The sequence below is a fragment of the Cyprinodon variegatus genome, unplaced genomic scaffold (assembly GCF_000732505.1).
Source record: "Cyprinodon variegatus isolate N-32 unplaced genomic scaffold, C_variegatus-1.0 Scaffold542, whole genome shotgun sequence".
Classification (NCBI taxonomy): domain Eukaryota; kingdom Metazoa; phylum Chordata; class Actinopteri; order Cyprinodontiformes; family Cyprinodontidae; genus Cyprinodon; species Cyprinodon variegatus.
This window is the reverse complement of record NW_015150995.1, coordinates 363,053-388,845: the sequence shown is the minus strand read 5'-3', so window position 1 is coordinate 388,845 and position 25,793 is coordinate 363,053. Positions and strand designations below refer to the sequence as shown.

The 25,793-nt window shown below is 36.7% G+C and overlaps 1 protein-coding gene across 8 annotated transcripts in view; it reads right to left on the bottom strand.

Annotated features, from left to right (window-relative positions):
• msi2 (musashi RNA binding protein 2) overlaps positions 1-25,793 on the bottom strand; it is a 357,407-nt gene that overhangs the window by 7,001 nt on the left and 324,613 nt on the right. For 5 of the 8 annotated variants that reach the window (XM_015391454.1, XM_015391455.1, XM_015391457.1 and 2 more), the window contains 2 exons: positions 8,853-9,032; positions 4,555-4,709 (listed from right to left, as the gene is read on the bottom strand). In XM_015391454.1, coding sequence (XP_015246940.1) covers positions 4,555-4,709; positions 8,853-9,032 — 335 coding nt within the window. The remainder of the gene's footprint in view (positions 1-4,554; positions 4,710-8,852; positions 9,033-25,793) is intronic. The other 3 variants (XM_015391459.1, XM_015391461.1, XM_015391462.1) reach the window with 1 other exon arrangement.

Below are 25,793 nucleotides of genomic sequence, written 5' to 3'. Positions count from 1 at the left end.
GCACTTTCAGCAGCGATTATTTGTCTTTATCACCTCAATCAGCTAATTGCACTCTAATTGTCTTGCATGGGGGAGAAAAAAAAAATGTTAAGATCATTACCGCTTCTTCAGAGTGACTGTTTTCATACTGGCTAAAGGGGTTAATGCAATCAGTGGAGCGTGAGAAAGAGGAGCGAATCAGTGAAGCTGAAGTCATCCATGAGGTTGTGAGATATACTGATTATACACGCCTTCAGTTCAACAGCATCCTTGATAAAGAAACAAATTAAAAATCACATTTTAGTTCTGAATCATTTTCTGTTTTAATGATCTGAATAGAGAGCAGGAAGTTAGAAGCAGCTACTCCCATAGTCTTTGCGGCTTTCTTTTAGACTCACTTTGCAACTCTCAAGTGGTGATTTAATATGTAGTGTTATCTTATATAAGCTGGCATTCTGTAAGGGAATCATAAAGCTTGGGCTTTATGAATCTCTAAAAGAATCCTTATATAAACGAACAATGTTTGCCTGTTTCATAAATCATATGCAATCAAACCACCAACAATATTACTGATTTCATAGAGGCTTATTTTTATATTCTACTAAATCAGAGTTTGGTTAAAAACCGTCCGCAATAGACACAAATGTCCCCGTATCAACGTTCCACTATCTGTTGTACAATCTGCCCTGAAAATGAGCCAGCCTGGTCTTTCATAACAAATATTTAGCTTAGCTCTCTATGCTGAGAACAACAGATTATGGTTCACAGCCAGCGAACCTAAAACAATTATTAAGGACTTTGCTGGGAAAGCACAAAAACAACAACACCGTGCATTTGGATATCATAAATCAATTACAGAGGTTGCAAAATGAAAATGAGCAATGTTTGGCTTCTCCTGAGCTATTTATTCATTTGCCCTCAGTGACTCTGTCAACAAACAGAGATGCATCGATAGAGCCTCACAAGTTTTCTAATCCGCTGTAAAGATGCCGTAAATCTCCGGAAAGGACTTAATATGTCAAAAGTTTATGCAACATGTGATTCTGAAACATAAAATATATGTATATCTATAATAAACCACAAAAATATACAACAAAGCCATACATATCCAGATTAAAATTGAGGAATGTGTGAAAGAGAGCGCTTACTCTGATATTTAATAGTGTTTGCACCTAATTTTGTTAATCCTACAAAGCAGTATCCTTTCTCCAAAATCATTTTTTCCACAATGACAATACCTAGTTTAAAAAGAGACAGTTTTGGCTGCTGCAGGTCCATGTCTGTGCTTATCCGGTATTTGTAAATATCCTGTAGGGCTAAAACGCTAAGCAGTAACATTTGAAGATCATAAACTATCAAGGTGCAATGTTTGTTAAGTCGAAGACTTATCCCTTCTGTAAGATTTGCGGATGGAGATTAATTAAAAAACGGCCATAATAAAAACAAGTTAAGCGAATCACACGTAACGGAAAGTGAAAATGCTAATGTTAGCTTAGCACATTAACCCCATGCTCGACATGAAAACATTGTAGATGACAGAGAGATAGATAGATGGATAGATAGATAGATAGATAGATAGATAGATAGATAGATAGATAGATAGATAGATAGATAGATAGATAGATAGATAGATAGATAGATAGATGATAGATAGATGGATAGATTATATAGATAGATGATATAGATATATGATATAGATAGATATAAATATATATAGACAGACAGACAGACAGACAGACAGACAGATAGATAGATAGATAGATAGATAGATATTAATGCAACTGAATAGTATAAACAATTTATAGCTTTGATTTTTACTAAGGATTAAACTGCCTGAGCTCGGATGCTTGTTATTTTCACAGGCACAAAACTTCACAAGGGCATGCCTACGTATTACATCTTTAAAGAAAAGAAGTTTGTACTTTTATTAATAAAACTGTGCCCTTTGGTTCAGTGACAAACTAAAGCAGAAAAATGCTGATGTGCTTATCTAGTCATTCAGACATTTGAACAGAGCCCACTGTGGGCTGTTTGAGTCTAACTCCTCACTGACAGATCCAGAACATGAAGGATAATCTCATGCACTGTCTTTGCAAACATTCTGCAGACATATTTTCCACTGTTTGTTAACTCTGCAGTTGAAGCTTTCCTGTTTTGAAACATAAAGGAGAGGATACAAGCATCTACAGTATCTGTCCAGAGCTACGAACAGACAGTGAAAGATGCAGAGAGCACTGTGTGGAAATGCATTTTATTTATTTATTTATTTATATATTTCACAGCACATCCTGAATGGTGGATGAGGATGCAGGAAGTGTTAAGAGCTCTTAGGATAAAAATGTCTGTAAGCAGCCTGAGGCGAATGCAGTGGGAACTGCATCCTTACATGCCCTCCCTCCGACAAATTTCAGTGCCAATACCTGAAAAGAGTCTGATTTATTTCCTTTTTCTATATCTGAAACACCAATGTTAAGGTGTTTTATAAATGCTGTTTTGTGCAGCCACACAGAGAATGACTGATATTTGTTAGTTTTTGCTTTTGCTAAAGTTACTCTGTAAAGCCAAAGCAAACAGCTTTTTTCAGACTCCACATGTACGATGTGATTGATGGCAGCACTAAAGCAGTGTGCAGATCGGTCCTCTGACTTTTTCACTTCATGCAGTGCTGGAAAAAAAGAGCTAATGAAAAGGTAAAGGCTGCAACTGAAGAAGTCTATTGAGCTTTATAGATTTATTACCAACCTGGTTGACATTTCTCACTCTGGGTTTTGAGTAAATATAGTAGACTCATCTCTTTTAGCAACATCCTGTTTATCAGCATTTGATTTTTCCCTTTTCTACTTACCCAGGTAAAATTATGTAAGCCTAATCCGTTTAGCATAGTTGAAGATTTCTACCAAATATAAGTTAACATTGACTGAAAGAAGCCTGTTATTTAGCTCCATCCATCACATCATTACAGTCTAACACTACAAAGCTGAGATGATGACCAGCTGCAGGAAACATGGAGGAGAGCTGCAGAGACAAAACCTGTCTGGAAGTGTTGTTCAAGTGACAGAACTGATGGAGATCTGGGACATATGGGCTTCTAAGATTAAAGGAAATTTGCTTTGAGGAGGTGGAGATGTGAGAGGAATGGATTGATGGAAAAGCTAAAGAGGAATAAAGATATTATTTGAAAATGTTTTCGAGCTGAGATGTACCATACTCCTTCAATACAGGTGAGAGCACAGTTCTAAATGTAATACAACACAAAGTAGTCTTTTCAAAGTTTAATTATTTTTCTTCATCTTTTTTTAAACTAATATATTTAATTACAAGGATTTAAGATAAAATGCAATAAAGTGGCAATAAAGGCACAAACAAAAACGATTTTCAACTCCTTCCAAATTCATAGAAATGCTGTAGCTATATACCTTTAAACACCTATGTAGTGTAGATTTTGTTTATTAATTATGAAGACATGCATACAATAAAGAGGTTATGTCGTTTCCAAACCCATTAATGCAACTGAAACTAATAAAATAAGGCAGATTATAAGCCCTGATCAAAGCAAAATCCATCTTTGAAACCTCCTGCCAGTAGATAGCATTTACAGGAATAACACGAAGTGCACAAAGAGAGGATTTTACAAAATTACTTTAAACTGTCTGTTATCAAAGTACAAATGCCTATCTGTGGTTATGGAAGGCTCAAACTCATACTTGGGAAAAACATACCGTAAATAAATAGTGAAACAACCCAAAACTACAAAGTAAGGAAATTACAGTCAAAATAAAGTCAGAAATAATCAGCTTTCTGCACTTAGGATTCTAAACAACCCTAAACTTTCCTGCAGCATTAACATCTTTATGTTTTTTCTTTTATATAATAGTCAATGTTTAAATAATTGGAAGGTCTGGAATGCATGGAAATCTGTTCACTTTCTTTAAAGCTGATGATTAATCTGGCTGAATATATTGTTTGGCTGAGATGATCATGGTTTCTGCTGGACCTGTTTAACATCCATGATGCCTTAACTTATAAACCATGTTCTGCATGTCCTCCTTTGAACTATGCTGAACTGTGAAGTTTCTCTGTGCTTTAGTTTAATATTCCTAATTTCAAAATTTCACATTTTTATTTCTTCTTTGATCTATCAGATCAAAGGAGTGTTTTGAAGTTCATTTAAGTCCATAATAAATTACCTAAAAATCAGAAAGCTTTAAGGTTTTGTTTTTTGTTCTAAGGGGCTCAGTGTCGGTCTATTCCCAAAAATTTAGAGCATTAAACAAGATCAAAGGTTCTTGGTGAGGATACCTCTATTTTCCAGTTATATACCGTCTTTGTACTTTGCATTAAGTGATAAATGTGGACCTTATCTGACTTTCTTACAGCTTCTATCGACAAAGAATCCCATGTCAAAGGCCAGGGGAAATCTTAAGCACTTAAAACTGGAGATGCGAGCTTATGTAGAAAGAAAACATGAAAAACTACAAATGATGTGCCTTCTCTTTGTGCTTAACGTTAAAATTTCTATTCTGAGATAGATCTGGATCATTGTTTTAGTCTGAAAGTCATAGTTTAAATACTCACAGTAATGCTGGGGCCAAACCCGGAGCCAGGCTGAGGACTAGCAGCACTGATGTAGTTCCCCACAGCTGAATCCTGGTTGCTAGGTCCATACAGGTCAGCTACAGGCCCTGGACTGTTAGCACCTGGGAAACCTCCGGGCCTGGATGGGTTGGTGCCTGCATACAAACACATGGAAGAGCAGATCAGTTTAGAAATGCTCATCAGTCATCAGCACTACCTCACTCTGACCACAGAGGAAACATTTGGTTTGAAAGAACACATAACTGGATTCATATGTTGGTCTTGAAGGACCTGTTTACAGCATATATTGGATGCCATGACATAAAAACTTTTAATTTTACAAAGATATGTGATATAGAATTTAGACCATATGCATCAAATTAAGGGTGAATCCAGTATGATTCTCTTTGAATCTACATGCTGTGTGTCTTTAGCACACAAGAAACATTCACTTTGTTTATCATGCACAAAATAAACAGGCTACATACTTCAATCATGCTAATAATCCTGTAGGTTGCAGTGCTCTCATGCATAATGTGAGGGAGTACTTCTAAAATAAAGATTTCTTCTTTTTAAATATTCAAGATTTGACATTTCTGTTGATTCTCAAACCCAAACATATAAATATAGTTTATTCTTCTTTAATATTAGAAAAAAAAAAACAAAAAAAAACACCTGAATGCTGTTTAAGTAACTTTCGGTAAAAAATAAAATAAGCAGGTTTGTCAGACAGGAGAAGAAGGAAGGAAGAAGCATTATAAAAAGGATGACCTGAGTCCGTTTGGAGGTCCAAACTTAGAGAGAGATAAAACAGAAATACTGTACAGAACTTACCACCTTTGCCCTGTGAGTAAGAGCAACTCAGACTAATAAAATTCCTTTTGAAAATTCATATGCCCACTAAAGGCCAATAACACAGGCAATGTGAGGGAAAAACAGGCACGGAGAAAGAAAAATGGGATGATCTCTTAACAGCAATCTCCTTTGCTGTCAGCTTCACATAACCCTCCGTCTCACCCTTATTCACAAGCAAACTGAGAGGGGAAAAAAAAAAGGAAAACCATACAGCAGCATTAAAAAGAAAAATCTTGCGAGCACAGGAACTGCTCGATCTTGTGTATTTACAGGCTGGCGAACCCTGCCATGCCTGAGAGGAGGCCTTTGTATAGCGCATTAAAAACCACATAGTGTGAGAGCAGTGCACCCATTGTTGTTGGTGCAGACAAACACAGTAAACCAGACTTGTCACCTGTTTAATGTGTTGCTGCTCCATCTATCAAAGCTGTATTAGAGAAGTTAACTCTATTTAAAGGAACGCCTTAGATATCCATTTATAGCACTCTAGGAAAATGAAGCCGTCTCACTAAACACACATCTCCAAGTGTTGACACTGCTGTTTGACTATAAAGACTTTAAACAGCGAGCGGCTACGGCTCTTATCTTGCCTGCACAGCCCACAGTGGGCTAGCTTATGATATAATTAAGGGGTTTTTCAGTTGAAATGGCAATCCTCATTATCTGTAACTGGCGATTTTTATTGGAGTGCGGCATCCCTCCTCATATCCATACGATGACTGATTTTCCTTTCTAAATAACCGCAGAAGATGCACTAGTTGTGAATCTGCAAAACTATATTGAGTGAAATATGGGCCAAACTGTTGGTCCACTGTTATCAAACCTCCACTATTGTCACCCCAAGACACATGAAGATAACAGGTCCAATTATATACAGAAACAAACAATGAGTTCCATCCAATCATACATTTTTAAAACACTTTCTTGCCATTATCGTTTAGTTGGAAAGCAGCAGTTACCTTTTGACAAAAATAACTACTGCTGTCCATTATCTTATGTTAATAGTGTTCTGTGCTTTCAACTGAAAATAATAGCTATATTTAGTGATGCAATTGATACATTTACTTAAACTAACTAAAAAAGTAACTTTGAATCTAACCCAGTTACATTTAATTTAGGTGAGTCAGTCAATAATTGACATATTTTTTAAAGGAGTAATCAGTAATGAAATTACTTTTCCAAGATAAATACTGTAAGCCATACCCAAAGATAACATATTTTGTTAAACAAAACGTTTACTGTGTTTTTACTAGTTGTTGGCAGAAAGAGGTCTTTTTAAGAAGTTTTTTTTTTTTTATGGAAATTTTTTGCATTTATTAGAGGTCAGATTTTTACCTCCCTATTGTTTTCAAACAATGGAGTCAAGTTATTAGCTTTTCTACAATCGTTCCAACTTGTTGTTATTAAAGGAGGAAAAAAGCCGTGTCAGGGAATGTTAGATTGCAAGTATTTTATATTTATTGTTTTTTAATACAAAAACTGCCTGCAGAACATCGCTACCCCTAAACCCCCACAAAAAACATTGCCAAAAAATTGCAAATAAAAAAACAAAAAAGTCTATAAGTTCAACAACTATTTTAAAAGAATAACAAATCATGACCAATGAAGCCCTCTTGTGTATAAAATAAACTAAAGAAGAGATTTCCTCAAGAAATGACTTTACCTCCTCAGTAGTTAGTTGGAAATTTAAACAAACTGTGTTTTCCACAAAGTGAACGCAGCATTTTTTCAATGCAAATATGGCTTTCCTTCATCTGGATCATTTTTGTCAGCGACAAACTAAGGAATAACAAAATTAAAAGAGGCCATTTTTAAGGAAGCTGCATTTTCTATGGAGGCATATATCTACTAAATCAGGGAGCTTCTACTTTTAAATAAAAGAGTAAGAATAAAGTAGATAACAGAAAGGCTACACGGATCACATAAATATGCAAATATGTTGTTTTTTTTAAATTTCCAATGAAACATGATTGTTTTCTAAATATTGACTGCTTTAAGAAAAGAAAAATGGATTTAAAGTTAGACTTTACATTTTTAAGGAAAACACTAAAATAGTGCAGTTCAGTTAGCAATTCTAACCTTGCCAACCGTGTGACTCACCTCGGACTGCTTAAAATGTGACTTCTAGTAATTCTTAAATCAGTTTTGCATGTTAATATCCTGTTAATAAGAAGAAGTTCTGTAGAATACAATTTTAAAGAGATTTCAGATCTGCCAAAAGCTACATCAATTAGGTCAACAGGGTTAGAGAATTAGATGACTCAATCAACTAAATAACTCTGACTGAAGCATTGCTAAACTCACTACAAAAAAAAGAAAAAAAAACTATTATCTTGATATTTAGCTGATGCCACGCGTTGGAAAATTCCTGCTTAACTTTATACAGCTGAACATCACAGCCATCTAGTCTCCATCCATGATGGCGTATGATTGTCTCTGAATCTAACAAAAAGCTCAAGTGAGGATTGAAAAAAAGCATTTCCTTATAAACAGTAAATCATCTTTTGATAGAATCAGATGATTGGGCGTGCCTCTGGATTGTCCCTCTCTGTAACAGTCAGGCATCAATGTATACCAAGGAAAGAAAACCAGACTGGTCTCTGAGAGGATTTAGCGGACATCCATGGATTTCTCAGACCAGGTAGAAATGCTTCTGAATTTCAGGTAACTTATCATACCAAACTGGATTTTAATCAACAAATATTTTAGGTAACGCTGAAATTAGTTTTAATTTTCTTAGCTTTACTAATTATAAAGACTACCTCTAAAAGACAAAAAAAGGCATTTCAAATATTTTGATTACATTCTTTGCAATCTATGTGCACTGTTTTTCCTTTTGTATCTCATTTCTTGCTTTTACAAACAGTCATAAAAAAGAGAAAACGACAACGCAGCAAAGATCAAAGTGAGCACCTAGAGTGGCTGTATTTATTATGCAAAAAATGTTTTCTGCTAAGTGTTCAGTGTTTTACAAGAATCTCTGCCTAATAATGCGAGCAATCTCTCCCACACTTAGAAGTCTTAAGGGTTTCAGAGAAAAATGGCACTCAATTCATATACACCTGGGCAGTATTAGAGAGGCCGCTGTACTCTCTGACATCATCATTAATTACTTTGTTCACATGCAAATGAAGGATTACATTCTGTATGGGTCGGCCCCTTTTGTGCAAGCAGGGGCTGGGAGAAACAAAAAAATCTCAGGAAAGAAACAACAAAATCTACATTGAGTTTGAAAAAGGAGGAAAAGCATGCAATGCTTAATTGTCAACAAGATGTAGCTTTGCTTTTTTTTTTTCTCAAAGGGGGTTTATTTAATTTTATTTGTAAACAAAAGTCAAACAAATATATATTTAAAAGAAAGGTTCTGATCATCTGCATGGAATAATGTCATGAATCAAAGGAAAAGTCCAAAATGTGGATGAGATAGATGCTCAGATACAAACCTGGGTTCTTAAACTGATCCGGGCTGTGTAGGTGCTGTAGGGGGGAGTTGCAGGCGGAGGTGGCATGCTCACTGTGCAGCATCTGAGCCGCCTGGGGCCCCAGGGAGCCATAGTCAGCAAAGGAGCAGGGCCCCCCCCTCTGGTCACTGGGCGCAGAGTAAAACCCATAATCGGGGAGGCCTGGGAGATACAGTATAGGGGTGGGGAGGGGGGAGGGGACTCCATCATTGTGGAAATCAACTTTTTTCATTCTCAAAGTCAGTGCCCAAATTGCTAAGCATAATGTTCTGGAGTCTTCTACCATCTTTTGATTACATCAGTTTTAATTGGCCCTCCCCGCCCACCCTCCCCAGCAACTCCTGCCATGTGGCCAAACCCCTCTTCCCTTTTTTGCCCCCCACCCATCCCACCCAGCATATGGCTCTTATTTGAGATATGCAGCTGTGGTGTGAAATCGAGCTCCATAATTCTGGCTGCATAAATTATCCAGCTGATTGGATGCCGTTATAAGAACTCCTGAGTTTTTCTGATTTGATATAACTTGAAAAAAAAGAAGAAAAATTCAACTAAAAACAGATATTTACATATACTGTTAAAGGAAGACAGACAACCTGTTTTGCTTATGGCATAAAATCACACTAAACCTTTGCTTTTTTAGTTTATTTAGGATTGCCAGAATTATCTCTGCCAGATTAACAAGAGAGGAAGTTTCTTAGCATTTTGAAGTTTTATGTACTTTGTTAGTATTTGGTAGATTGCCCCTCAAGCTTCAAGACCTGCACAACATATTTTGGTTGCTTCTCACAGTAGTTTGCAGGAATTGTGTCCCATTCCCCTTGCATGAACCGCTGTGACTCAGTCAGGTTTGCAGGCTGCCTTGCTCACACCTCAGCTCAGCTCTGCCCACAGTGTTTCTGTGTTTGCTGCTCCAAAAATGAACTTAGCTGTCTTCAAGATGCTAAGGCCGATCTCACATTTGAAGTTTGTTCAGTTCTGTTTGTTAACTTTGACTTTTTTAAGTGGTTTGGTTTATTTTTACACAGTCTGCTGGTCAGATGTATACGGTGTCAGAGCACTAAATAAAAATACAGGAAGTAGATGCTTCTAGAATTTGATTATTCTATTTGTTTCTATACGTATAGCGAATGATACTGAGAAGATTGAGCGTTGGATTTATGCTTTATGGTAAAGTTAAGCTGCCAGTTTTTATAGGTATGTTAACTCAATCGCCCCCCACAATCCAACGTAAACCTGGCTATGCTTGGATCAGGTGTACAGTGCTAAAAAACCACCTCCAGTCTTGATATGAATGTTTTGATCCAAACGTGAATGTGACCAGGGGGTTCTAAATAAACCGTGTAGGAGTTAAAACATCCTAATTTGCGGGACCACAGTCCTTCTATAAAGCCCATTTCAGCCAAGCTTAAACGTTATCACAGTCATCTTTTGATGCTGCTTCATAATGAATTATTTTATTTTGACATTTCCATCATTTCATAAAAGGATGCATCTATAGTGTTTCCATAAAACTATGCCTGATACCTAAATAGGTTCAATTCAACACATTAATGACAGAGAAACGTGATGCATTTAATTGCTCTGTGGAATGAATACCATTATGTCTTTCAAAGTGGTGTTTAAAAGGGTAAATACTTCATTTCCTAGCGCAAGTAAATGTAGCCCATAATAACATACGACCTACGTGTTCCCTTTTGCTTATACTGTAAGTTTTGCTTGTGGCAAGAAGGAAGCAAAGCGACCCAAGAGCATTTGACTAACTGCCTACACATAAACATCCTACTGAAAACATTAAATCTGACCTGACTACAGACACTGTCCAGAAAGCTGTACCACCTCGGCACCACAGCTGTACAAATGAATACATCTTACACAGTAGATCTGATGCTGCTATTGCTATGAAAGCCCCATAATGTTTGCATTGAGAGCTAGGGTCACACATGGTTGTTACAACAGAGGTGTTAAGAAAAAATGCTCTGGGTATCAAGGATAAAAAAAAAAAAAATCACATTTCTACTAAAAGGATAAAAAGGAAAAAGAGGCTGAATACTTCTGTATACGGAGCTAAAGGAAATAAAAAAAGAATGGAGATATTTTGTTAATGGTGTCAAATATTGGTATTCAAAAAAAAGATGATTAATTCTCAAAAAATTTTTCTAAAACCTGGTATTAAAACGATTTTTTTAAAAACACATTCAGAATTGAACTTAAATTTACTCCAAATGTCAATAATAACTAGAATATCTAGAGTGATATTTTATATGCATTTCTGAGAATATCTAAAGGCATAATAATCTAAATGTCTGCATATTTCTAAAGGTAAAGAGTGTAATCTCTATGATTATGTAAGAAAAAAAAAATCTAACTTGACCTAAAGCTGAAAAAAAAGTTGAATGCAATTAAATATCATACACTAATGTGTCTGTTTATAACAAATCCACTAGTGATATTTTCGGACGGATCTATCAAAACTGATAGTGGAGAGAGATAAAATTGGCAAATCATTAAAGAAACAGGTCGATGCATTCCTCATTTCAAACAGTCAATTCTCAGTGACGTACCTGAAGGAAGGAAAACTCAAAGCTCTAATCAATAATCAATCTGCAGCATCCTTTTAGACGGGAAACAAAAAACTGATAAGGTTTTTATGTGAATGAGACCCAGAGATATTCAAGTTTATTGACGATAAGCTTTAATGAAGTGTTTTAAGTACCCTAAGCACGCCTCAAATTAGCCTCTCTGAGCAATTCTTTCTTTCAAACAGATGGTGGATTATCAACAGTTTATAAAATGCATTTCTGCCATAAATCTCGTTGACATTTATTGCTTGTTCTTTTAATCTGAGACAAGCTGCTCATATGAAGAGGGCAATTAAAAAAAAACTGATCCTTCTCACACCTCTTTGATGACAGAGTTAATCTACTCAGGAGGGACGGAGATTGGTGACACAGGCTGGTCTATGCTGGGTTTCCCCTGCTGTTTGTGTATGTGCCTCTGTGTGTTTTTTATTTAGGTCCTGGAGCGAATAGCCATTCAAAACCACTTCACCTCTCCCCATTCAGAGTGAGACAGTCCACTTCTGCCAAATGGAATGTAAGCACCAGCCGTGCTTCTCCCCGCCAATGCTTTTTAGCACTCTGATCTCACCACTTGTGGGCTGTCTGCCCACTCATCAAATTATAGGCTCCAAATAGGGCAGGCTTCCCACGTACGTCACATAATGCCTGACACATTGAACAAAGCTCAAGAAGCAATCATTCCATTTACTTCACTTAGACAAATGTCACTGAAAACTGATTGGCCTCGCTAATGAGTAAAGCCGGATCAATGGAATAATTAGAATGGGGAAGAAACATTCTGCGATGGCAAAAAACACGTTTATTGGGGATTCATAAGTCGGGCACTTCATTTATAGCAGGCATTTATTAGCAGATAGCCACTAATATCATTCTGTCTTATGTGCACTAAAGTTCAACCCACATCTGCTTTGAATATTTTAAATCTTTTATTTTCTTTATATAGACATGCTTATTTTGTTTTAAAGGCTTTTAACAGTAATGACAGATTGTGCTGTAAATCTTCTTCAGAATTCGGTTTTCTATGGTGGCTTAAAAGCTGTGGTGATTTAATGATGTCTGCAGTTTTTTTTTTCTCCCACTTTTTAACATCGCAAAAGATGGGTACGTCCAAGAGCCAATAATTGAGTTTTTATAGGCTTAAGCAATGCCTGGAGTAATACTCTAAATCCAGGTGATGTGTGTTAACTTCAGTTTGATTGAGTTGGGCAGGGGACTTACTGCAACCAAAACCGATTTATATACTGATGATACCTTGATGTTTTACAGAGGCTCCATGCTCAAGTCAATGTAGAGCTTTTTCAGGAAGGTTTTAGTCATTTCAAGCCATTACATCAAAAATTACGACATTTTAAAGCAGAATTTGGTACAAAAGTCCTCTTATTTTATTTTGATGTCTTTATATTTATATTTTTGGAATAAGCATCATAAAAAAAATGTTGGTAGTCTTGGGGAAACATTAAGCCCTTAAAAGTAAGACATTAAGTTAGGATGTCCTGGGATTGTTCACATTTTATAAGTATTTCTGTATTTTCTTTTTTTTTCTAGTGATGTTTTTCAAACTGCTATTTTGAAGAGGACACTCTAGAGTGCACACAATAATAGACTCATCAACTTTACATTACTCCCGTTTCAGACAGCTTAGTAGGTTTAAAGGAAGTGAAGAGCGTAGGCTTATAATAAAGTATGATGTTATCCTGAATATCTAGAAGCACTGGTTATGAATTTATGTTAGTGTATCTACTGTCATCAGCTAAGATGTTGTTAGCCTACATTACTATGAATGAAGATACTAGTAATCATTTTTCAAATTTACTTTTCTCAAACTTTATTACCCTGTAATTTGCTTTAAAAGTGACATGTTTTCACCTCTTTTCAGGAAATTAAATAATGATTTAGTTCAATCACACATCTATCAAAGCCAAATAATTTACTCTTTTGTACTTTTAAAAATCCACAAGCCATTTGAGAGACTTCTATTTAAATACAAGGACAGGTGAACAACACATGTTCTCGTCTCCATGCTCAACACAACATAAAATGCTGTCAAACCACCAAGTACAACAACCGAAGACAAAAACTCGGCAGGTACACAAACCTTGTACCCTCCCTACCCAGCTTTTTTTGGTAAAAAATCATATTATATTCCTGAAATTGTGTATTATGATTGATTGCAAGTAAATCTATAATTTTTAACCTTAAAACAGACACCAATATTCTGTCTAGTATTCTCAACTAGCACAAACTCAGCTGATTTAATTTCAATATGGGGATATCATCATAAAAGCGAAGAGTCATTAGCAGACCCATTGTTAAAAGACAGAAGAACAGTTGTGCCTAAAATCACTGCTTTTCTATGGCAGCGGGTGAAAAACCTTTTATTGCTCTGCATCTGAGTTGCCCAAAAAACAGCTGATATGAATATTCCACCTGACAGAACCAATTTCAAGATCTCTGAGAACTAATTGGTTCAATAGCAGCCAAAATGCCTGTAGGGCATCTATGACAGTCCAAATGCCTGATCTATGTCCACTTGGAAGATTACCCAACATCAATGGCCGGTGGTTCAGGTGAACGGAGGAGAGGACTTACAGGACAGAAGTCCTGTAACAAAAAAAAAGGTGAAAAATAATCTGTTTTACAGAAAAGTTTTAAAGACAAAAAAAATTAAAAAAATCCATAGAAGGTTTAATAACGTGCAGCAGGAGACAGGAGAAAATTATTTTCTATGATGTATTTTTTATCCAATTGTTAAGGGCATGTGAAGAATCATTTGTCTGGGGGAAAAAGTGAGACCATATGTCCTGTGCCCCGCCGACAGCGAAGCAACCTGTTATAATCCATGTGTGGGGTTAGTTCTCATCTCAGGCACTGGGCTTAGTGCCAGTTCTGTTCAAGAACACTAACCTACATAAAGAAAACAATAAAAACATCCATAAGGAGCAACTTCTTTCAAAGGACAAGTTTGTTCTTCATCTCAAAGATTAAAATATATGAAGTTTAAATCAGCAACCAAGGAACTTCTAAGTTGAGAATATGTAACCCACCCAGCAAAACTGGCTGAAAAGACATTAAGACGACGACGTTTTATGTTCAAATGACGTCTACTCTTGGTAGAAAGGTGAAAAAGATGCAATTTTCAAATCGAATTGAAAAGACGGTGAATATTTTCACCGTCTTTTCAATGTCTATTATTAAACTTAAGTGGGACAAAATAAGCCAGAACAAACACAGCCCAATTATCAACAACTATTTCTGAACTATTTCAAGACTGTGAAGGACTGACATCATTTAGCTGAAAGAAAATTGTTAAGTTAATTCTCAATAACTCGAAAATTACATGAGAGTTTAACCATTAAACTGGAGTGAGGCCAGAAAAAAGTGTTTAAAAGCAGTTAAGTCATCAGACAATTTGGTCATTTTTTCTTACATATATCGAATAATGAACTATATAAACAACTTTTTGCTTAATGTGTACAAAAGAAAGATAACTGATTTCTTCGGGTCATTCTGTGATTACACAGCCCACAGAAGAAGAAGTACGTCATTGTGGTGCTCTATCTGCAACTGGTCCTTGAAAGAATAGTGAGGGGAGCTAAGGTCATTATGATCTGTAAAGGGGTCCGTTTCCCAGATGGTGCCAAAACTGGTCTCTGATTGTTGTCAGAAATTTTCCATAAATCAAAACTCTTCTCTCTTGGTAAGTTGATGTTTAATATGCTTTTACTTTTTTATATGTGTCTTTTATTTCTGTTCTGGTTTTTAAAGTGTTTGTGTTGTACATGTCCATTAACTAAGTTTTGTTTTTGCTGTTACCTAGTTTGTGTGCAACTAAATGACAATGAACGTACTTGATTTGTAAAAGACATAAATATCTCATAAATTCACTAACAAAAATATGGTGACTCTGCCTTTATATTTTATGTCACAAATTCTTCAAAATCAAAAGAGCCTCACAAATGTAAGGCATCATTTCATTTCCCTTTGATTAAGGAAAACTGGTTTAGCTGAAAGAATTAAAGAGCAACAAAGGAAACCTTGACTGTTTAAAAAAAAAACATCATGATCGAAAACTAAAAGAATTTTCAATAGAAGATCAAATTGGATCCAAGATACTTTTTAAATTCCAGTCTACACAAACGATGCTTTAATGTAGAAAACAGCTCTGAAACACACTGAACAGCGAGCTGACACATTTCACCATTTCCTCTGACAAATACCATATATCAGTTGGGTGTTTGTAGGTGGCGACATAAACTAAAGAAACCAATACATGTTGATACACAACGTGGCACAATGAATGTTTTTTCTTCCATATGTCACGTCGGGAAATGTTTTTTGACTTTAGATGACATTTGAGCTAATAATAAAATGTGAGGAACTGGCAGCAGGCGTGCTGTGTGTATTGTTTGAACGTGTGGGAGGCCCAGGTAAGAAGCTGGCTCTTTGCTGCATTCAGGGGGAGCTGGGAAAGAGTAGAACTTTGACAAAAACAGACAGGCACACACTTTTCAGAGCCATATATTTTCATCAGTGGTTATCTGATCCGTTATGCAGCGCAAGACCAGGCAAAGTGTGCCCACAGCTGCATTAGTATCACCGATCATATCTCTGTGTGCCTCAGACCGTCCCACTATTAATATTCACACAATCTATCCGGAACAATGGGCCTTTCTTGGACTCCTTTTTTTCCTCTGGTCACTAATTGGATGTAATTACTCATCTACAAAACAAATGAGCGTGCTGAGGTTGCCTTGGAGACTGGATCAGGGGGCCTAGCAGTGCGAATCGTTTGTGGGGCTTCATTTATACTGATAATTATCTCCCTTGCACCCACCCCATTCCTCCTCCCTGCCCTCAGTGACCAAGGCTGGCTGTGAAGCAATGGAGGGGGGAGTGTCCTGCAGTCATCTGTTACTGACATCATCGAGGTGGCACTCTGTAAGTGGATAAATGCCCTGCTCTTGTTCCCACTTTGCCAGGTGACTGCCTTTAAGGAGGAATCACAAACCTTGAAAGTACTTCTTTTCTTGTTCTTCCCACTTAGAAAATAAAATATATCACTTATGATAATACAGAGGCTCTTGGGGTTTTATGGAGGAAAGATATATATAATGTGCACATTGTATCACTGTGCTTCTTTTACAGGGTGGAAAACTAAAGGATTGATTTGGATTTCTGGTCTTAAATACTGATAAATAATCATAATTTTATCATTACTGAAGGCAAATCAAATCTAGTAATAAACAGCAACATTCATTCAACTAAGCCTTGTAAAAATACAGAGTAATTTTTTTTTATCATACAAATAGCAATTTCAATCAATTTCCTTTTTATATAATAAACAAACTCCAAATAAGGCATACATGTGCAGTAAAAGGGATATCTATTAATTGCATACATATGAAAATAGTACAGAAAGCAGGGGGTACTTTGAACCACATTGGTTACACCCCTACTCTAAAACATTTCACCGTAACTCTGGCTTTATGATTAATATCATATCCTCCCATCAAAAGAAAACTTCCAGCCTAGTCTAAATTTTTTTAGACTAGTAAAAGGTTAATTTCAAATATTACTCCACATTTAACTACATCCATCTTTCTTTAACTTTTCCAGTTTCTGTTGAAAACCAGAACCCCCCCAGCCTGATGATAAGTGACAACATGTTTCATGTTCTTTGCTAGTTTTGCTCCACATTATGTTTTACATGTAGACAAAAAGAGTTACTCTATCCTCCTCTGACTACACTTCCTTCCTTTTGGCGGTCTTCTATAATGAAAAGATTTCTGTTGTGCGTTACTAAAACTGTTCTGTCGACATTTTCCCCAGAATCGTGGATCTCTGGTCCCCCAGAATCACCATCAGCATCTTGGCTATATCTATTATTAATTACATCCTTATTTGTTTTGGCGATAAGTCTAATTCTTTATTAGTTATTGTCCTCTAAAACAGATTGAATAAAAAAAGTGTGCCACAGATCTTTGAAGGCAATCAGTTGCACTGGACTTTAATTAGGGGTATTTTGAGGCAACTAAAGTTTAGAAAACAATTGTGCAGGGTTCAACTGGTCATTATGACAAAATATAAAAATGTTTAAGGGGTGTTAATACTTTTTAGAGTCACTCTGTACCTAAACATTAGAGTTTTTTTGCACAGGCAACAAATTCTGGAACCTGGGGAACATGACAATCTATCACCCACAGTTATTTTCATGCCATCAAGCGGCGATCGTTCAAGCAGCCACTTTGTCGTCTCCCTCGCGGAGGCAGCGAGATTCCTCTGTGGGCCTTAAACCACATCGCTCTACAGAAGATGTCAATAAAGCTGACACGCGGCTTCTTAAATTAGCTTTGAATTTTAGAGCTACCATAATTAGCTCTTCCATTTTCACCAATGTCATTTAAAAATAGCGTGAAAGAAACTAACAGCTCTTTTGCTGTCTGGCCTTGCTTTCACTTTCCATTTGAAATAATCTTTTCTGTATGAATGGCTGAGTAATTAACAGCACTAGACACCCTTTTCAGAGAGCACAGACATTTCATAAATAATACATATTTAATGTCTTTTCATTTTGTGTTCAGAGAGGCTTAGCTAATGAATTTTAACAGATGATTTCTTCTTGGATTAACTCACCCATACTCAGGCCTCCGTTTTCTTTATTTTATATTGAATGCCTGCTTTTCCCTTTTCTTGCCCTTTCATTTCTAGCACAGGATGAAGTAAAAAGACCTGCCGATTCATATTTACCTCGATCCACTGGTGGAAAATGATTGGGAAGAGTAATAGGGAGGGAAGGGAAATGTAAACAATGAACAACAGATAAAACATTCAACAGTGAAGTGAATCAACTCATATATTTCCTGCAGGGGAAAGCCCATCCACAGCGCTTTAAATGATTTTGAATGCAGATTTTAACCTGTAAGGGATCTGTTTAAGCTGGGGCTGAAAAAGGGCACTCAGTTATCGATGGTCGGCACAGATTATTCCATAGCGAGCAGGTTCAGAGTTGACAGCGCTGGCCTTTTGGCTGAGCGTCTTTTTTTCCCAAGCAGGCTTTAAGTGAAGAAATCTGTGAGTCACGGGGAGTGAAATCTGACAGTGAAGCTGGTGACATGTTATGATCTTCTACCTAACAGAAGGCGGAAATTAAACAGGCACTAATACCAGGCCATGTACTGTTTGTTACCAGGCGGCTTCATGGCAGGAAATGACATCCGAATGATTTCTAAAATGTCGGTTGTAATTATAAGTTCGTTTTTTTTTTTTTGTTCAAAGCACAAACAGTTTGAGCCAGACATTTGATCACACTTATTAAGAGTTTTAATGTTTGCAGCTTTTAAAACACTATGCAATTTTAGCCACTAGGGGCACTATAGATCTGCAACTTCCAGTTTAACCGCTAGTGAAAGCAACTGTCAATGTTTTACTAAAACACTAACAGTCTCCCTTCATGTTTTAAGCCTGATAGCTGATCAGTTTGGAGGATGCGGACTGAGAAGTCAGGGAGTTCCTTGCATAAAACAAGGCCAAATTCACCTCTAGAGATTGAATTCTACATTAGAGAAGCAGAAAAAATGTCGAATCAGGTAAGTTGCATTAGGCTGCCAAGCTTAGATAACTCTGGTGTTTAAGGTTTGCTCAGACTGCTGTAAAGCGCCTCCCTGGCTCACAAAACTCATTCAGTGCTGGGTCCCTCCGTCTCAAGTTACATAGTTTTTGCAAAGGCCAAACTGTTCTGAACGTCAATATAGGCTAAAAGATTTATATTGTCCTGAAAAATCATTTAATATACCGTAATTTTCGGACTATAAGCCACAACTTTTCCCCCATTTTTCGACCTTGCGGCTTATGTAACAATGCGGCTTATCTATGGACTTTTACAGCTAACAGCCACTAGGGTAATACGGTACCTAAATCTGTGGATTTTACCATCCACCATGTTGACGTCACATTTGCTTCAACACACAAGTAGCCACGTGCGATGAAAATCGGACGTCCTCCCGAAGCAGACTCAGAGCGAGACGGACATTGCGAGCGCAAGACAGTTTGTGTGACGCCTTCATTATGGAAAACAAACATTGAAATGCATATGATGCAGCTTTTAAGTTAAAGGCAGTCAATTTAGCAGTAAACGAAGGAAATAGAACCACTGCACATAACTTTGGAATCAACGAGTCAATGGTGAGACGCCAGCAGGAAGAATTGTCTCAATTCAATTGTGTTGAAATGTTAATAAATAGGAGCTTTCCCAAACAGTTGCCTCTTTCCCGACAATCCTCTCTGTGCACGAACCATATGGTAATTAAACATAAAAAACCTGCGGCTTATAGTCTGGTGCGGCTTCTTTATGTACAAATCATGCAATTTAGCTTCTGCGACTTATAATCAGGTGCGGCTTATAGTCCGAAAATTACGGTACTTTAAGCTAAGATTTGGGTCAAAATTTACACAGTATTGCTGCAATGATTTGACTGAAATGTTTGGTTACATGAAATAAAGACAAGAAAAAACTCCATTTAGGTAATAATAAAAAACTTGAGGGTAAATATACTGGCAATGATATTTTGTAAAACGTAAAAAGAAATGACAAAGAAAGCACATCATTTTGGTTTTTATCAACAAGCCTCAGAAGTCACTCTGGATGGATATTTGACCAAATGGCTTGACAGGACTTACTTTGAGAGTGTTCCAGTTTCTTAATATCACCCTACTTTCTCTATTCCTCTGTTGTATGTTTCATCATACAATCATGTTAAAACTCACAGTTGTGAGCAATTTCAATCATAAGGGACTTTTTGGACTCCAACAATGGCTCTTAATAACTGTGGCTTACACAATAAAGAACCAACCACTTTGTATATTAAGATAGGGAAAAAAGTGTCGTAAACATGTAATAATAGGATCATATAGAAGAAAAAGTACCTGTTTCAAATTAGACACCTTGACCCTGACTGTAATATAAATATGTCCACATGGTAAAGCTAAATGAATATAATTAGGCAAACATTGAGTGTTTGGGCCACAATGATAGTCATCAAAAATATGGTTGAAGGATTAAGCTGAACAGGGTGGTGGCAGCATGATGCTAAGGGCTGGTTTTACTATCATTCATTTGTATATTTTCACAAAGTAAATTGAGTAATGAAGTTTGAGCACCACCTCCAAATGGTCCAACCTTAACCTCATTCAGCATCTAGATCAGGGTCTTGTGAAAATTTTAAAAATATGTCTTGGTACTTTATGAATTATTCTGTTGTAAAAATAAGTAGTGTAGTTATAGGAGACACTGGTGTTGTGTTGTTGTTTTAGATAATTGCTTTTCTCTTGGTTCACAGTGAAGTGATCCATGATTAAAAAGACACAACACTTGTTTTAAGATTAACTCAAAAGGGCTGTCCACATACTTTTAAAATTTAGGGAAAATATCCAAAAGATCTTAATTTAACAGGCATAATTTAAATTATGCCTATTAGTTGCTAATTAATTTCAATCTTTCTATTTTTACCATAAAATCATAAAATTTACTGCACTCAGTATTTCTTTCCATTAACTATCAAATTGTGAAAATCGTAACTACAAAAATAATTAGCTAAATAGAAACATTGCAATAATAAAAAAAAATCGACTTTGTCTATAAAAAGATTTTACGCTTTGATTAGATGGTTCTTCAGTCGTATCTATATTCTTGTATTTCCCGAAGCGCAATGCAAACACTGTTTTGCTTCATATGTGATCTGCAACTGGACCTTACTGCCTTATAAAAAGATTAATTAAAAAAATGAAGTATTTGGAGGATGATGATGCCAGCTAGAGCAGTGGCTGAAATATGGATATATCTCAAGTGTTTACATGAGATATATCCATGTTGTTTTCATAGTTATTGTGAAAACAAACGTATTTACCCTATTTTTCGGACAGTAAGCTGCTACTGTTTTGACAAGCTTTAAACTCTGCATCTTATCGTCCAAAGCGTCTTTTTCTATGGATTTTTTAAATTATTTTTGTGATATCGTAAGAGGATTTGTTTTGGTTTGTTCCACTGTTGTACACCACAAATTCGCCTGGTGGAAAGGCATGTGAACAGACACAGCACCCAGGGAAAAGAGTGGTATGTTTGTCACATGTCCGTGCGGCAGGCAAAGTAATGCCATACGGTTTAGCGCCAAATTGAAGCAACTGCATCCACTCAACATCAGAGTGAATCGTGCGTTCAAAGTAGCACTGCGCGTTCAGTGCGCCGATAAATCATTCACCGATCACCAACTGACTGGACTGCTGTGTGATGAAGAGTAGGACACCGCCACCGCCCTTCAGAGGGTGTTTGATTCTGATACTGACAATGAAGAGGTTTTTGGTTTTACAAGCAACAGTGAAGGAGAGAAGTGGAGAGTGGACGACAGAGCCACTCTGAGCCTGCTTGTTGTCGACACCGAAGAAGAGGACTTTGTGGGTTTTATTAGGTAGCAAGAACACAAAGGTGATGAATGACTGACTTTACTTCTTGTTAAAGCCTCTGCTGCACCTTAGCCAAAAAAGTAGGCCCAATCTATTTTTTCTGGTGTGCTGTTGGTTATTTTTATACAGTACATTTGCTACTCATTTGAACAGCACAGTACATGTATCGTACATTAAAACACCTGCAGCTTAGTCAGGTGCAGCTAACGCATGAACAAAACAGGATTCTCCCCTAATTTTGGCTTGTGGGTCTAATATTCAGGTGCACCTTGTAATCCATGTGTGCAATTTTACTTGTATTTGTTTTTTAAATGAAATACTGCAATTGCATAACTTTTTATTTTCGAAATGAGAAAGTTGACAAAACTATGATTATCCTCATAGATTTGCGCACATTTGCAATGGAAATGCAGCTAGTGACCCTCAATGCATTGAAGAAATGCCTAAAAATGATTCCATTATATAGATGTCACAAATACATTTTAAATTTGGGAAGTAGTTGTGGGTTTCTGCAGAAAAGTGTTTACAAAAAATGAAATTTGTTGAAAAAAGTAATTGTGTTTGTTACAATCAAAACTCATCTTTTCACGTCTTCTTGCTATGCCCTGAATATTACTGGGTCTGTAAATTTAGTCTCCTTGTAAATTTCTGAATCTGTGCTGATCAGGGAAAAATCTGCAATACATTAAACTTGCTTACAGTTCTTGCCAGCAAGAATAATCAAGTTGTTTGTAATGTTATCAAACAACTGTGAAAAAGAGTGGTTGGAATGTATAATAGAAAAGCCCAACATTTATTTAAAATATTTCACACTACTAATCCTAGTTAGAATGTGATCAGTTTGTTGTATTTTTACAACAAATGCTTCTTTCATTTAAATGTTTCTTTTTATTCAGCTTCCAGGGAGCGTTTTCACAGATCCTTCCTCCCAGCAGCTGTAAGACTTTATAACCACCTCTGTTCCCAACAACCTCAATAAGTTGTTATATTCATGCTGATTTTGCACAGTTTCTATCTTAGTCAGTTAAATAACATGCTGCTGTTATTTTGCACATCTCTGATGTTGCTGCTATTTTCAAATAGAAAAATGTCCTTTGGTGTATATTGGTTATTTATTCTCTAGGATCACGGTTTTTAGATTTTTTAAAAACTTTACAATTCAATATTTTATTGTTTATCTTTTAACTCTTCACTATTATACTTTGTTATAGTTTTTTTAAGGTCCATATTTTGTATTTTTCTGTGTTATTACAGCACTAGTGGCTTGTTTTTCTGACAGTAGGCTGACAGATAAGGGGGTATGAGAGATGGGAAGCGACAAAGGACCACGGGCCGGATTCGAACCCGGGTCGACCGCGTCGAGAACTAAGGCCTCCATACATGGGTCATGCACACTAACCACTGCGCCACCTGCACATCCTCTAAGGACCATATTTATGTGACCATTTTTTCTAAAATCTTCTTACTGCTGTAAACACCAGAATTTCCCATTTTTTTATTGTAATTTATTCTATTCATATAATGGATTCTTAGTAGAAGTGCTTTTCCAACCTAAATACATTTTCCCCCCTAATTTTCCTAATGGTGCTTATTCATATCATACCTAAATTAACTCAAATTTTAGGTGCAACATTAAGTTACCATCTGATTGCCCACAAAAAAAGAAAAACATTTTTTGAAGAAGTGATGCTGCAGCCATGATTGTTTAAATTAAATATGACACAAAATAAATCAGTTTTTAAGGAGGATCTACTTCTATTTCATGCATGTATTATTAGAGGTGGAGAGGGCGGCTTCCACTAAGCCATCACTAAGTTTTCTTTGCAGAGTGTGTTTTTGTATGTCGCCCCTGGAGGGCAAAGCGTGGCTGTCCCTGAAGGCCTGTGCCTGTAACCTCCGAGCATCTGCTCCCCACAGCTGTGAGAGCCACCACTTTGCCGTGGAGGTGCAAAGGGACATTTTGCCCTCCCCGATGTGTCAAATTTTTCCCTAGGCCGGAGACAAAAACGTGAGCAGGCAGGAAAGGCTTGGCATGTCTGCTCATGATTCTTCACACCAAATACAAGGAGAGTGCTTCTGGCCTCAGAGCTCAGCTCTAAAGATTAGCATCTGGGACAAATGGACCCGAGCTCACTAAGAGGCAGACTGATTAAGTTCTCTGCACACAGCCACTCCTCCTCTCCTCTTGGGCACAGCCGTACATCACAGAACTTGTTGGGAGGGAATTGATATTAATCTTAATTTAAAAATGTCTGTCACATAAGTTTTCTTCTTTTCCGTCAGTGGAGGGAGAAAATGTGTTTAAGGCGAGAAGAGGGAATGACAAAGATGTGCAGCAGCTATCTGAGGGTAAGGATTGGTTTCTAATGATGTAAAGATTCTTTCACATTCAGACTCTTTCAATTCCCTTACAGCCGAGTCAAAACAAGAAAACCAGCAAGATGCGATAGGATTTGTTCTGAGCACACCATAGGTAAGCTCAGGGTTTATGAAGACATCTGAGAAAACTTCTCTGAAATGTCCTTAGTCATCTGCATCTCATTCTTTATCTAATTTAGCACAAAAGATGGCAACATATAAAAACAGACTGACTTTATAAAGAAAACCTTCAGCATCTATCATAAGTAAATGAGTGTCTTCACTCTCTGATGAGCTGGATGCTGTTGCTGAGTGGATCAGAATATTTTTCACCATACAATTCCAGTCAATACGTAGCAGCTGTTCACTATTAATTAATACTGACTTATTCATGAAAAAGATTTGCCGTCCTACCAGTAAGTAGGAGGCTGGACTGCATGAATTAAATATGAAGCTAAGATATTGCTACTTGCATTAGCACAGTCTACGCTTGCCATTTCCTCTTCAGGCTTTAACATGGATAATTTCATCCCAGTCATCTTATACCTGACCTACTGTGGCACCTCGCCGGAGCTCCAACAGATTCAACACAGCAACAGCAGCTTATAAAGGCGAGGACGGGGTTAGCTCCTCTTTAGCTCCAGGCGATGGTAAACTCTCTGCTGTAGCCAGATCTGTGTGATCTCCTTCTGCCTAAAGCTACAGTCTCAGAGACATGCCTACCAAGAATTGCTTCAGGACTTGTCCTTGTTGTGCAACATGCTACATGGTGGAGATCAGGGCAGCAAAACGCTTCTTTAAACCAAGGCTATGGTCTTACTTTCTCAATACATCTGATTTACACACACACACAAATATATATCCTATTAATATATCTGATTTTGAGTCATTGTAATGGTACAAATCTCTTGATATAAATTACCTCATGAACCAAACTCAAATTCAGTTAAATTTCATTTCCCCTGTCTTTTTAAGATAGTCACAATAAAACAATGAAATATAATGTAATTTAATTTATCAAAACGTTATGAGAGTGCCATAGTTATTTTCAAGTTAAAGGAAAGTAATATATGACACTCTAAATATCTAAAGAATAAAGACATTCAAGCTAATGGGGTAGCATCAGATAATTATTTTCAAAATGATTTTAGATTAGACTTTGACTGGGTCATTCTAAGATACAGATTTATTAAAATCATTCTAATTTGTTATGCACACAAATTAGAAACAATTGAGGGTAAAGAAATTCAAAAGATTAGCTGGACTGTTTGTGGTTTTATAAAAGTCCAGAAATTGCTGAACTGTAGCTCTTTGGTTGCAACCCATAAGGATGTGAATGCGAAACCTTTGTAAAGAATAATCAAATAAATTATTGTTTTCCCTATTTTGCTATTTCGCACTGGCTGATTCGTTCTATGGCAAATAAATGAAACCCCACAGCATGATACAGCCACCGTAACTTTTCACCATTGGTTCAGACTCAGAGCTACTCTATATGCAGTGTTAGTTTCATAGTAATCTGAAAAAAAAT